At 60.9% G+C, this 13,979-nt stretch overlaps 1 protein-coding gene across 1 annotated transcript in view; it reads right to left on the minus strand.

Annotated features, from left to right (window-relative positions):
- KDM4B (lysine demethylase 4B) overlaps nucleotides 1–13,979 on the minus strand; it is a 141,009-nt gene that overhangs the window by 52,368 nt on the left and 74,662 nt on the right. The window contains 3 exon segments of the mRNA XM_082379184.1: nucleotides 2,496–2,633; nucleotides 7,033–7,136; nucleotides 11,093–11,142. Of these exon segments, the coding sequence (XP_082235310.1) occupies nucleotides 2,496–2,633; nucleotides 7,033–7,136; nucleotides 11,093–11,142 (292 nt within the window).

The following is a 13,979-nucleotide window of genomic DNA, read 5'->3' on the forward strand; positions in this document are numbered from 1 at the left end:
AGAGGTAACGAACCAACAAGTACAGAAGTCTCTAGAATCTGGGAAGTGGACGTTCTCCCCCTTGGCTGCATTCCGAGGAATGTGCTGGAAGGGGACGCAGACGGGATGGGGCACTCAGGCTGCAGGGAGAGGCCCCTGCTCAGCGGGAAGGGGCCCTGGGTCCCCCCGTGCCCCACCCCACCCCCCTCCCTTAAGTCCACAGGCCCAGCACCACGGGACCCGAACAGTCCCCTGCCACCAATGCCCTCAGCTTGCACCCGGGCGGCCTCTCCAGCCCGGACTCGTTACGGGGGCAGCAGAGCTTGGAGGGTCGGGACCTGCTGTCCCGTTCCACCACCGAAAGGCCTGGAGGCTGACATCAGGGGGCCACGGACGGGTACCCCGTGGCCAGTGGCCACTCCTGGCAGAAGCCGCCGGGCACCCCAGAACCCGGGCCGGCTCAGAGCAACGCTCGTCACTTGTTCAGTAATTTCACGCTCTGCCGCCTGGTGATGTGAGCGTGCAGCCCCATCTAAGGCTGTGCTTCCCAAGTGCCACTTGTTTGTGAACACATGGCTGAACCCAAAATTGCTTTTAATATCCGGGCAATCCCTGCCGGCCCCGCAGCAGGGTCGGCTCCAGCAGCGCCTCCGGGACCAGCCCCGGGTCAGGCTGATAACTCAATCGCAGCTCCCGCCGCGGCCGGGCGGTCCCCGCACACACAGAACTCCCTGCAAACATACCCCGGGAGGTGTAATTACCCCTGTGGATCTAAATGGACAATCCTGACGCCCCCGTCTCTCCTCTTGCAGTGAAGCCAGAGGCTCTACCAAAGACAATCCCCCCACAGTCTCCTGAATTAAGTATAAAAAACCCAGCACTTTAAATCCCGGGGCGCCTCTCCAGCCTTCCTGGCTACAAAGCCCGTTTCCTTTTCTCAACTGCACTGACACAGCGAAGTTAGAGAAACAGATCATTAGAAAGACAGAGACGAGCCAGCCCGTCTAGCGCACGCTGCCCAGCAGAGATGTGACGCAAAGCCACCTGTGAAGCTTAATTTTCTTCACCTTAATTTTTCACCCCATTCAAACGTGGAAAGAAGCAAGCGACATTTCCTTTAAGGATGGATCTTGTTTAACCCCACCTGTTCAAAAGCATCAGTCTGTAACCCCCCTGAACACCCCTGGTGCGGGGTTTCCTGCTCTTTGCCACGTGCCCTGCCGTGGACTCGGGGTGTTGAACGCCACCGGCTCCCCTCCACTGCACCGGGCCACATCTCCAGGCTGTGACGCCCGATCGTCACGGCCTAGACCCTCTTTTGCAAGGGTCCAAGGTCTGGGAAACGCTGAATGAATCAGGATCCGGGATCCAAGTCCTCCGGGTCCACACTGCCCCCACTTCCGGGCCTGGGAGAAACGCACCATCTGTCCCAACCCTGGGTCCTGACTCATAACGGCTGAGAAATTCCGCGGAGGAACCCCAGGGCTCCGGCTTGGGAGGATGGGAGGAAGCCCAGCAGGAGAGGCCTCTCCTGTCCCATGACCCAAGTACCAGAGTGGATGCTTGTGAACAGCCGGGCCCCCTTTTGCAGTGGAGAGAAGGTTAAAGGGGCTGAAACCTGAGAGCCAGGGCCGCTTGGTCTGAGCCCAGCTCAGAGCTGGGCAGAGCTCGCCGGCTTCCTCCGCGGCACCCACGGTACCAGTCCTGGGTGGAAGGGCCCTGGTCCCGGCAGCCAAGGAAGGGCTGGGCCTGCTGCCCGCCCGACAGCCCTCCTAGCAGCTTCTCCCTCCCAGGGCCCTGCCCAGTGCGCAGCCGCTCCCTGGACTCGCCACTACGGGGCCTCGTGCCCCCAAAGCTGCCCGTCAAAACCACAGAGAGGTGAGTGCAGGGAAAAGGAATTGAGAAAAAGCGCTTGGCTCAGATGTCAAATCTGTTGGCCAACAGTCGGCCCTCTGGGACCAGAACGGCAAATTGCTGAGGAAAATCAAAGGAGTCTTCCGGCCTTTCAGTGACCTCTGAACGTGGATGGCGAGGCAGCAGGAAGCCCTCAGGCTTGAGCGCAGGGTCTGCTCTGCCAGGGTTCTGCGCCCTCTCTCTCTCTCTCTCTCTCTCTCTCTCCCTGTCTTTCTTGCACCCCGCAGCAGAAAAGCCCAGATGGGGAAGCTGGAGGGGGGCAAAGGCGCTGGGGCCCAAGCAGACCCCACGCCCGGCCAGGTGGCCTCCAAGGGGTCAACTAACAAGGAACAAATCTTCCCTGATCCCTAGACGATGGGGAATACACCTGGGGTCCGCCAGGAGGAGGGGAGACCCGACCCCAGGCCTGCCCAGACCCCCTTCCCCTGCCTCCAGGTGAGGAACGCTCTGGGGACAAGTTTGCTGAGGATCCAGAAACAGACCCTGACGGAGAGTCCGAGCCTCCGGTCAAATATACACGGCTGCCGCCCAGGCCCTGGGCTGGGTGAGCAGGTGGGGGCCGGCCCCATTTAGGCCCTTCCCCAGGGTCTGCGGGCACTCACCTGAGTGGCCACCTTGCCGTAATCAATCCACCGCAGGGTGGCAAAGTTGGTAGATTCCGCGCAGTTGAACCCGTGGTTGAATCCGGCGTGGTAGCCGTAGGGGAACGTGATCATGAACTCCCCAGCCTCCTGCGTGATCTGAGGAGCAAGAGGCCAACAGGTGAGGGGCGAGGCCTGACCAGAAGCAACGCCCGACACAGGGCACCACGGGCTCATGGCAAAGCCACAGGAAGCCACAGAGGAGCGCAGCAGGGGGACGTGGGCTCGAGGATGTCCCAACAAGTGCCAGGGAGCCTGACTTCAGGAGCCAAAGGAGTCGGCCAAGTGACAGGCTGTGGCCTGGTGCTCACATGGCTTGGAAAGTCAGTGAGGCGAGTGGCCAGGGCGGCAGCTGGGCTCCCAGCCCCACTGCTCACTGAGACCCCGCCGGGCCCCGAGGGGACAGACGGTCTGCACTCTCCAGACGGCTGAGCAGCAACGCTAGTAGGATTCTAGGTGCTTCTCGTTTGGGGGGGGGCAGGGGGGGTCTCCTGCTTTGGGGGTAGGTGGCCTGTCAAGCCTCCATCCACCGTGAGATGTTCCCACACGGCGCCGGGGCTGGCGAGGAGGGCCGGTCGGCACCGGCGGAGCTCGGAGCCCTTGGAGCCCAGGGCGGGTTCGAGCCAGCAGCACGGCGCCCCGCCCTCGTGTGAGGAAGGAGCAGGCCCACCCCCAAAACGTCCCCAGAAGCTGGCCTAAGTGGCCCCGCCACCGTGAGCAGGGAATCTGTCTGCTACATCCCAAGACATGGGTCCTTCCAAGTGAGGGCAAAGAGACCGAAGCGACACTTCAGTGGGCTGGGAGGACACGTGCCAAGGTCACGACACTGCGGAACGAGCGCGTGTTTCCAGGCCTATTCAAAATGGTCTGGACGGCCAGACTCTGGTCCGGCCTCTGCGACAGAGACCCCAAACCAAGAAGTTGGGCGTGAGGGACCGGGGTGGGGGACCCACAGTGACGCCAGACAGAGGCTTCCAGAGGTGCCAGCCCGAGGCCTGGAGGAGAAGGAGGCTGCAGCCTCCTCCCCGGGCCCCTCCCCACTCTGCACTGACTACCCCCGGCCATCAGCAAGCGCTCCAACAGACCAGTGTTCCGGAAGACAGATGACAAATGGCAGCAGCCACCATCCCCACTCGCTGTGTCCCGGGACGTGAGGCGGGGCTGTTGGAATAGAGGCTGTGACGCGGGAGTGACCCTCTGGGGTCAGGAGGGCCACTCTTCTCCTAGACTGAGCACGTGGTGGAGCGCACATCAGGTTGTCTGGAGTTCTGAGGACAGCGCCCCAAACGCGCCCGCCCCCCGCCCCCTGACGACGTTTCTCTCTAGGGTTTCACAGACACGGACCGCGCCGCCTATGCTCTGCGTCTGGCCTCTTCCGCTCGGCACATCCTCGGAGTTTATCCGTCCCGCTGGGCACACTGGTCGTCTGCTCCTTTTCGTTCCTAAAGGGGTCTCCTGCTATGAGGATGTGTCGCTATTTGCTCATCTAGCCTACTGTTCACAGGCCTGTGGCTGTTCCTGGTCTGAGGCTCTGCGAGCAGAGCTGGAAGCACCTGTGGCTTCATCTTCTCCCAGCGGTTGCTTGCATTTCTCTGGAGTAAACAGACTCGGGAGGGGGCACCGTGGGGCCCCAGAAAACTGCCCAGCGGCTCTTCGCAGTGGTCGCCCGTTTTGCACCCACGTGGCGGGAAGGGCGAGTTCCCCCTGCCCCCTCGGCGGCGTATGGGGGATGGGGTATTCGCAGGCGGCGGCCCTGCGGGGTGCGTGTGATGCTCCGGCCCCCTCCCTGAGGTCTGCGGATGCCGCCCGCCGCGTCCTGCCGGCGCCTGCGCACGCCTCCTTCTGCAAAGTGTGTCTGCTCAAGCCTTCTGCCCCACTTAGAGGCTCTTCACCACTCTGTCGCTGATTTGTAGTTTTCGGGGCCTGCTAATAACCCCAGAGAGAGGAGCAGAAATCGCTGGATTCATCTAAGTAACCAACGAGGAGTCAAAACCCTGGCAGGGGAGGGTGGGTGGCAGGAGGTGGCGACGGGGGGGTGGGGGGGGTGGGGAGACTTCCAGAAGCCAACCACAGAGTCAGAAATCAATCAAAACTGACGTAGCCTGGAGAAAAGCCAGTCCTTAAGAACACGGAGATATTTTTCTTTTCAAATAATGAATTGTACCCATCAAGGGAAGTCAGTGTGCATTAAGTTATATTTTTAAATTCCTGTCCAAGTGACAGCCGCGTGCGGGGATGAAGCGACGGTAGAAGATGGGGGAGGAGGGGACATGTAGTGTCCCCAGGGCCCAGCAGCCAGCATCCTCGTTCTCAGGAAGGGTCCCCTGGGCCAGCTTCTGCTGCAGGACTCAGAGCCTCGTCAAGTGAGATAAATAAAATTCGGGTTTGGGGATGTGCTTTTAAATGCAATTACTGATGTTCTCATCCGACTGGAGCTGATTCTGTAAAGCGCTATCTCGCTTTCCAGAACGCCTCCGTGCGTGCACTGGCCTGCCTGAGCCTCGGGGACACAGCACGGTCCCCGTCACCGAGCTGGAGCCCCGGTGGGGAGAGGCACACTGAGGGCCTGGTCCCCCGCCCGATCTCGCCCATAAATCAAGGCCCAGAACAGAAGATGCGCTCACTTAGAGCAACAAGAAGATTATGTTCCTGTCAGAAAATCTACATCCTGGTGGCTCCATTTCAAACCCACGGTGTCTGTCCTCCGTGTCACCACCGTCAACATTATCCCGACAATAAATTAGAGGGCGCTTGGGATGACAGATAGGCCGTGACGCAAAGCAATCAGTAGTGGAGGGAGCGCCAGCCCCAGACGCCAGTCACAGAGGAAGCGCGGCGGTCGGCTGCTTGTGCGAGCTCTCCAAGAATAAATGAGGAAGTCCGTGGCAGATCACAGAAATACACACTTTTAATTATTAAAAAGCTCTGCTATCGATCTGCTTTTTCTTCTAGAAGTAAATACCATTACAAAGATCTATAAGCGGAGTGTGGGGCGTCACTCTGAAGGCCGCCAGGAGTTCCGATGAGGGGCTCCACATGGAGCCTGACGCTGCAGGGCCCGGAGCCTGGTCCTGAGGCCGGCGGCCCACGGAGGGCTCCCTGCTGCTGGACAAGGGCCTTGGGACGAAGCTCTGTGTGGGCCCCGTGGGCGGCCACTGTGGCTGCGGAGCCCGGCCTCTCTCCAGTCACCAGCAGCCCCTCCGGGCCAGGAGGCCGCCGCCGCCTTTGGGTCACGCGCAGGCATTTCGCATACAAGCTGCGGGGCCACGCCGGCACTGAGCCAGGAGAACAAGGCTGCCCTCCGGCTGACGCCTGCGGCCGGCATCCCTCTGCAGCAAGCACCACTCTGGGGGGCGTCCGCGACAAGGGGATGGGAGAGCAAGCACCTCTCACTTCCGTGAGCAATGCCGTGATCTGTCTGCGAGGTTCCTGGCAAAGAACGATGTTCCAACCAGAGGACGGGGGCGGGCGGGGTGGGTGGGAAGAGGGGAGCACGGAAAGCTGCGCTTCTCAGAGCGGAATGTCCCACAACCTAATAAGCGTGAGCAGCAGCTGCGGCCCCGACAGAAAGGCGAATCCCCGGTTTGCGTGCTGACGCTGCAGGCGGTTTGACTGAAACGTCAGAACACTTTCTGACCTGCTGACACCCTTGGCCAGAGAGAGGCACGAAGGTCCGCTCCCAGAACTCGCTCCTGCGCCTGACGAAGCGCTCTTTGGGGAAACCTGCAGAAGCCGGGTCCCCGGACGGTCTCCTCTGCCCCCTGCCCTCGGTGCCACGGCCCACGCGCCTGTCCGGTAAGTTCCGGGCACAGGCCTCTCGCCTGGACCCACGCAGGGACCGGGGCGTAGACTCCCCTGTCCAGGAGGGTTGTCTGCAGGGAAGGACTGGCCTGGGGTGACGACAGCTGGGCCCACTCCCGGGGCAGAGGCGGCCTGGCCCCGGGGCTCAGCCCCCGCCCGCCCTCCGCAGGCAGTGGGGTCCCTGCCAACCCGGCCCCCAGCGTGGCCTCACTCCTCACAGCCCCACGCGGACCAGAGGAGCAGCCTCTGGAGCAGGAGACTGCATGAGTTCACAGCCTTCACGCTGCGAGGGGGCCAGCTGTTTCACGTCTGAACAGGTATTTGCTCTCTCAGAGGCGTCTGCCCAGGCACGGGTGGGTGGGAAGGGACTCCCAGGAGGAGCGCCCGGCTCCCCGGCCCTTCCTGCCGGGTCCGCAGGAGCTGCCCCGACCGTCCACTCCCCAGCCCGGCCCGCGGGACCTGCCGACATCTGGGTTTGGGCGGGAAGGAGAGTCACGGCCCCTCCCGACTGCCCCTCTTCCAGCCTCACTCCCCACCCTGGAAGAGCTGGAGGCTGACGGCCCTGCCCTGGCTTGCCATCGTCCTAGAACCTTCTCCAGGGTTAAGACGCCAGTTTCCTGGGGCACTCGTGGTCACCAGGGCACGGGCCCCAGAAGCCCCTCCACGAGCAGGTGGTCTGTGCCCAGCCCCTACGTACCCGGCTGAACGGGATCCCGTACTTCTTGAGGATGATGGGCGAGATGAGGGTCATCTTGTGCCGAAGGAAAGCGTCGCAGCCCTGGGAGCTCCCGGGGAAGAAGCCTGGAGCAGAGAAGACCAGCGTCAGCCTGGCGGGACGGGGCGGCGGGGCAGCCGGGACGCCTCTCTCCGGCAGCCCTTTCCTCCGAGGCCCCGAGGGAACGAAACACACAGGGGACTGCGGGACGGGGTCCTGGGTGACGAGGCGCGCACCCACAGCACACACCCGCGGTCGCGGACAGGGTGCGGCTGCCCAGAGACCGCCGCCCGCCCCGACCTCCCCCCAGACAAAAGCCACTGCGTTGCTTCCACACGGTCACTCGGCCACGCGAGAGCACAGCCCGGAGACAGGACAGGGGAGCTGCTGGTCTTGACCAGACACACGGTGACCACGAGGAGTGAGTGGGGTCTCCCGCCGCCCCCCAACACTGACGAGTCCACAACAAAGAGGGGGGCCGCCTGAGTGGCGCAGGCTCTCCACCCACGTGGTCCCACCGCCACCAGGCAGGTGAGGACACGGAGGCCCGGGCGACAACCCGCCCACCCTCGGCCCCCGACACACAGGGCCAACGCAGGCCGCGCCCACAGGCCCTAACCCTCTGTCTGCGCTCACAGCCCCTACGCCCTCTGCCCCACGATGCGCCAAATAACTAATTTAAAACAGGGATAGGCTCCGCGAGCCTATGGAAAGCCCACCACCAGCTCTACCTGCCCAGAAACCATGCTTCACTAACACAGTTCAGGGACGTTCCCACATCACCTGTTGGCTGAAACTCAAGTCAATGACATGTGTGTCTCGTGGTTAAGAAAAAGCCAGTCCCAGGTTCTGCCCACGGCGGCCAGGCTCCTCAGCTCAAACCCGCACAGAGTGGGCACAGGAGGGCTGCCACATGGCTCCTCGAGGTGTGGGATGAGTCCCCACAGCAGCGGCGCCAGCACGCGCTCCCGAGCGCCCACCTCCCTCTGGGACTGATCCCCAGACGCAGGCAGCCCCAGGACCCTTCTGGAAGCCGACCCAGACCGGGCCCAGCCTCCAGGCCAGCGCACACCCTCGACAGGCTGCTGGTTAAAGAGGGCACGTGGGTGTGTGCGCGTGCATGTGTGTGTGTATGCGTGTGTGTGTGCACGTGCGTGTGCACGCGCGTGTACGCACGTGCACACCCGTGTGGCCCCACCCACATGCCAAGGCTGCAGGAGGCCCCTCACTGCAGGGACACAATGGCAAGGCTCTGGAAAGGGCCAGGGATGACTGAATCCAGCAGCTATGCTCTGCACTAAAAGCATTTCAATTAGACTTACGGCTGCCTGCCGCCCGGCCCGCCGGCCTCTCTGCAGTTCCTCTTTTTAATGCACAGTTTAAGTGGCTCTCATTAAAGCTCTAATAAAGGAGCACATTTTAAATGATTAGCACCAATAACGCGCCAACACATTAATGCTCTCCCCGTGGGCCGCACAACTCTCCCAGCGAGCCCATTCAGAGCACGGCTATTCATTTTCCATATTAATTGCAAACCCATTCCACCCATCTCAGTAATGGAGCCTGTGACGCACGCCCCCAAAAAGTTTGGAAGGGACGCCTAGGAGGGCAGTGAGCCACTTGCCCTGGAGCCTCCCCCATCCTTCCTCCGAGGAGGGGAGAGCAGTCCTGAGTGAGGGGCTGCAGAGGAAGCACGAGGCTCCCGCCCCTCCTCCGGAGCTGACAGCCCCTTTCCTGAATTCCAGGAGCTGCTTGACTTAATGAGTCTGGATTTTTCGAGAAGCAAGGACGGGGCGGCCTCCCTGCTAGCCGACTCTTCCTCTCCCAGCCCCGGCCACTGAGCCTCCTTCAGACGCCCAGGAAGCAAGCGAGCCAGCATCCAGGTCCGGGCATCAGAAAGGACCCGGCAGCAGCCCCGGATGCGGGAACAGAGCGCAGGGCGAGCTCCAGGGAGAGCGGCTGTGGCACTGTCTGGGGCCGGCGGGGGGCCCCACGGGATCCTGCATCCGGCTTCTCTAGTTGGCGCTCCGATCACCCAAAACTCTTCTAGTAGAAAAGGCATACTGAGGGAGAACAGCCAGGCATGGCTAAGTGCAACCCCCTCTGAACAGGAAGAACAGAGAAGCTGCAGGCAAGGCCCGGGGGTGTCAGCGACGTGGTCCCCAGAGAGCACCCGCACTGATCCCCGTGGCTCTGCAGGTGTGGGGGGCTGAACAGTGGCCCCCAAGACGTCCATGTCCCGATCCCCGCAACCGGTGGAAGGTCCCCTCAGTGGTAGGAGGAACTCTGCAGACGGGATGAAGTTCAGGCCCCTGAGATGGGGATGGGCCTGGATCACCCAGGGGGTCAGTGTCATCCGGAGGGTCCTTATAAGAGGGGGTCAGAGAGAGACTAGACTACAGACCAGGGAGACAGAAATGAGAGCGACGCGGCCCCACGCCCAGGATGCAGCTCCTTCAAAAGCCATAGAAGCCAGGAATCGGGTTCTCCTCCGGGGCTTCCTGAAGGAGCCAGCCCTGCTGATGCCTTGATTTTAGCCCCTAGAGGCTCACTGTGGACTTCTGACCTCCAGAAGTGTAAGAAAATAAATCTGTGGGGTTTTTTAATTAGGTTTTTTTGAGTAGTTTAAGGTTCACAGCAAAATTGAGGGGATCTGTGTTGTTTTAAGCCACTGAGTTTGTGGTAACTTGTTACGTCAACAGGAAGCTAATACAATAGGAAAAGACATTTTAAATTTGCATTTTAAAAAACATAATGGGAAAAAAATTAATTTCGATTTTACTGTCGAGCTCAGTAAGTAAGTTAAATCGGCCTTTGCTATGCCCGCCTGCACTGGAATTTCTCCCGAGAGAAGCATGTTCCCGAGAGCGGCTCCAGCCCTGTCCATGAGGTCAAGGTCCAAGTTTCCAACATAAAAGGTGACATGACGATGGCCTCTGCATAGGAACTGGGCCCGGGGGCACCTGCCCAACTCACCTGACGGCCTCCCTCCCACCCGGGACCCCGTCGACCCTGCCAACCCCGCAGCGAGAATCTGCTGGGCAGAGAGATGGGCCGTTCCCACCCCCAGGTCAAGTGCAGGCAGGAAGCCTCACCAACACCAGGCCATGGCTTCGGAAGGTTCCGCGGCCACCTTGGGGTGCCGGCTGCCTACTGCTGCCACGGGGGTCGGGGTGGCCTGAGGCCCCGTGCTGTCTGCGCGGCGGACCTCACCCTCACCCGGGTGCTGCCTGAGAGGGAGGGGCTGTTCTTGGCTGCAATGCGAGTGCCCGCCCGCTGGGCCGGTGGGGTCTGTGAACGTCTGTCCAGGCACTGACAGCCGTCCGCCCTCAGGACACGGGTCTCCGTGGGGACAGGACAGGTGCGAGATGAGAGCGATGGGGGGGCCATAGCCCGGCCCCCCATCGGGGCACACAGAAGCCTCTGCGCCCCCCAGCCTGGGTGTCTGGCTTGTCTCTAAGGATCCCATGCCCTGAGGGCCGGCCTTTACCCGGGGGGTCAGAGCCCCGGAAGCAGCCCGGGACCCTCTCCGACAAATCCTGTCAGCCCAAGAGGCCCTAGCGAGGGTCTCAGTCCAGGTGGTGGAGGGAGCCTGGGTGACCCGACCCTGCACGGGATTAGCAGATGGCCCTGCAGTCCCCACGTGGCCGCACGGAACCTCCAAACTGGACTTCTCGTGTTCTAGACTGAGCAAAGACTCCATAAAGACAGAAAAGTGTGGACGCAGCACCAGGTGCTGGGGGGCGGGGGGAGCACGGGCTGCCCCCAGCCGGCAAAGCCTGCGGTCCTGTCCCGAACTCCGGGCCAAGAGGCTAGAAAACAAGAGTGCTGAAGCGACGGCATCCATGCGGCTTTCGTGAAGCGACAGACCCACAGCGGGGGTCCACGACCTGACCGCCAGGGAAGGGAGTGGAACACAGCCAGGACACCTGGAGCACGTCACCCTCCGGGACACCGACCCCCAGACAATAGCGTGAAGCCGGGGAGGGAGAGGCTGCCAGCCCGCCGCCCACCCTGGCCCCAGTGGGCCCCAGGCACCTACCGATTGCCAGACGCTCCAGGCGCTTGCCATGCTCTGGGGGGATGGCGTACCTACGAGAGAAGGGAGGCACGTCAGAGGGGAGAGTGTGTGGCCGCCGCACGGCTGAGGGCCCCAGGAGACACGCGGGCCGGCACAGGGCAGAGCCGGGCGGCTGCGGTCAGCGTAGAGGAGGGGCTGTCGGGGTCTGGGGATGCCACACGGATGGGAGGAGGGGTGAGGTGGAGGCCCAGGACCCCAGGACTTGGGGGGCGGTGACACACCCTCGGAATTGCAGGAGTGGAGACATTCCCAGTTAAGCAGCACTAAACCTCAACGAGGCTTAGAAAGCAAAACATAAAGTAAAGAGCACTGGATTGGAACCAAGGAGGAGGACGGAAGCATCCTGGGCTGTCCCCCCAGCCCCAGGAGCCGAGGGGAAAGAAGCTTCAGGAAGGGGCAAGACTTCATTCGTCACCCACTTTCATAAGTTGTATTTTCACACGTTTTTACATTTGAAAGATGATTGCGGCTCTGTCATAAATTAAAAAAGATGTAAGGTGAAAGTCTGCAAACAGATGAAGCGAGAGTGTCACCCGCTGATGCGAGCCAGCCTGTGGGGATACCCGGGACGCTTTCCTGGCAGAGGGCGGTGCCAGGAGGGACAGCCAGGGGCCAGGGGTCCAGAAGCCCCAGCCCAACCGACGTGCCTCCCCCAGCCTACCCGAGGGCACTTGGGCAAGATAGAAACCTCCATTTTCTTTTCTTTTCTTTTTTTTATTTTGGCTGCACCACGAGGTATGCGGGGATCTTAGTTCCCCGACCAGGGATCGAACCCTCGCCCCCTGCAGCGGAAGCACAGAGTCTTAACCACTGGACCGCCAAGGAAGTCCAGGAAACCTCCATTTTCAAGCAAAGGCGGGCCGTGGTAGGGCCGCTGTCCAGAGGAGGAGGGAGGGTGGTAAAGTGTCCAACGGTAGAGCTACTAGAGCATCCGAGTCCCGTCCCATCCGGGAGAAACTCCAGGATCCGGCAATCCTGCCCCCTGGGAACACTGGGCCACGTCTGACACATTTCTAGTTGTCACGACTGGGGGAGTGGTCCTGGCATCGAGGGGCTGGGGGAGGGACGCTGCTCCACACGCCACAGCGCCCAGGATGCGCCCTAGTAGAGAATGACCCGCCCGATGTCAGCAGTGCTGCAGGGGGCGGGGACCACGCTCCAGAATAACAACGGCAATCTCTGCAATTCTAGAACGCGTCCACAGGAGGATGTACCCCACGGCTGCTGCCTCCTCCCCCACAGGGCAGGAAGCCAAATGGGGAGCGACACGGAACGCGGAAGATCGCCCAGACTCAGTAGCTGGCTGAGTCCACTCCAGCTGGAAGGTTTATCGTTACTTTTAATAAAATAAAAGGGGGCAAGGGTAGGAGATAAGGTGAACATTGTGCTGTCTCTAATCTAACAGGATAAAAATAATTAATTCCGGGCTTCCCTGGTGGCGCAGTGGTTGAGAGTCTGCCTGCCAACGCAGGGGACACGGGTTCGAGCCCTGGTCTGGGAAGATCCCAGGTGCCGCGGAGCAACTGGGCCCGTGAGCCACAACTACTGAGCCTGCGCGTCTGGAGCCTGTGCTCCGCAACAAGAGGGGCCGCGACAGTGAGAGGCCCGCGCACCGCGATGAAGAGTGGCCCCCGCTTGCCGCAACTGGAGAAAGCCCTCGCACAGAAACGAAGACCCAACACAGCCATAAATAAATAAATAAATAAAATTAAAAATAAATTAAAAAAAATAATAATAATAATTAATTCCTGGGCATGTTTCAGGGCCCTGGAGGTGGCCGTGGCACCTTTAACTCTGCTGTCGTCAGAGAATTGCCCATTATCTGGACAAAGAGGAGGTGACTCTTTTTTAAAATGGCCTTTTATCACTTACATAAAGATGATAAAAATTAATCCCAATCCAAAGCACCTCTGTGGGATTAACGTCCCCCCACCAAACAGGGAAATAAAACATTCTGCCCCTTCTGGGAAGATGCCCGAGGACGGGAAGGAACTAACTTATGGCTCCAAGGCTGTGATGATTAATGCAATATCGCCAGTCTACAATGCTGCTTTCACTTAATTACCGCCTGTAATTGGGAGTTGTAAAGATAAGATTAATTGAATCTGGTGGATGTTAAAAGTTTAACACATCGGAACGTGGCTCCTCTGTTATCGGAAAGTACAAACTGCAGGAGGCTGGGCTGAGTGTTCACAAGAGCAGCCCCTGGAGAGATTAGAAAGGACTCGTGGACAGGAAGCCGGCAGCCACGGGGGACGTCTGGACTCCGACGGCCAAGAGCACGCTGCGCCTCCCACGGCTTGGAACGACCCGGCGACAGCCTGGGAGGTGCTGAGAAGCCCCTGTGCTCCCCCAGCCCGCACCCAGGGATTCAGCAAGCTGAAAACCTCAGTCTTCAGGGGAAGGCGGGCAGAACTGGGGTCCTGGTCCTTAACGAAACAAGCGCTGAGCGTGGGCCGTCCATTCAAAGGAGGCAGGGAGGGCGGCAGAGGCTCCACCTGTGCAGTTGTAACGGCTCCCCGAGTTCCGCTGGCCTGCCAGCGATGTGGGCGGCAGGTGCCCACAGAGCCCCCTCCCTGCCACGGCCCTCCCCTCTGGGGCCCCAGGCAAGCCCAGAGCAATGGAGGCCCAGGTGAGCCGGCTACAGAGCTGGCCTCCCAGCAGGGCCGACATTCACCACTGAAGGAAAGTCCCCAGACCGAGGGGCCCCCATGGCAGAGCCTTGCATAGTCTCCAGCCTGGGACCGGGGCACGTTAACCTTGTTACAGCCCCGCCTGGTGCCACGCCACTGGGTCGGGGCATCCCTGACTCTAAGGCTTGGCTCTGGGAGGGAAAAAAAAGAAGGCA

Source organism: Balaenoptera borealis (assembly GCF_965194805.1).
Source record: "Balaenoptera borealis genome assembly, chromosome: 2".
NCBI classification, from domain to species: domain Eukaryota; kingdom Metazoa; phylum Chordata; class Mammalia; order Artiodactyla; family Balaenopteridae; genus Balaenoptera; species Balaenoptera borealis.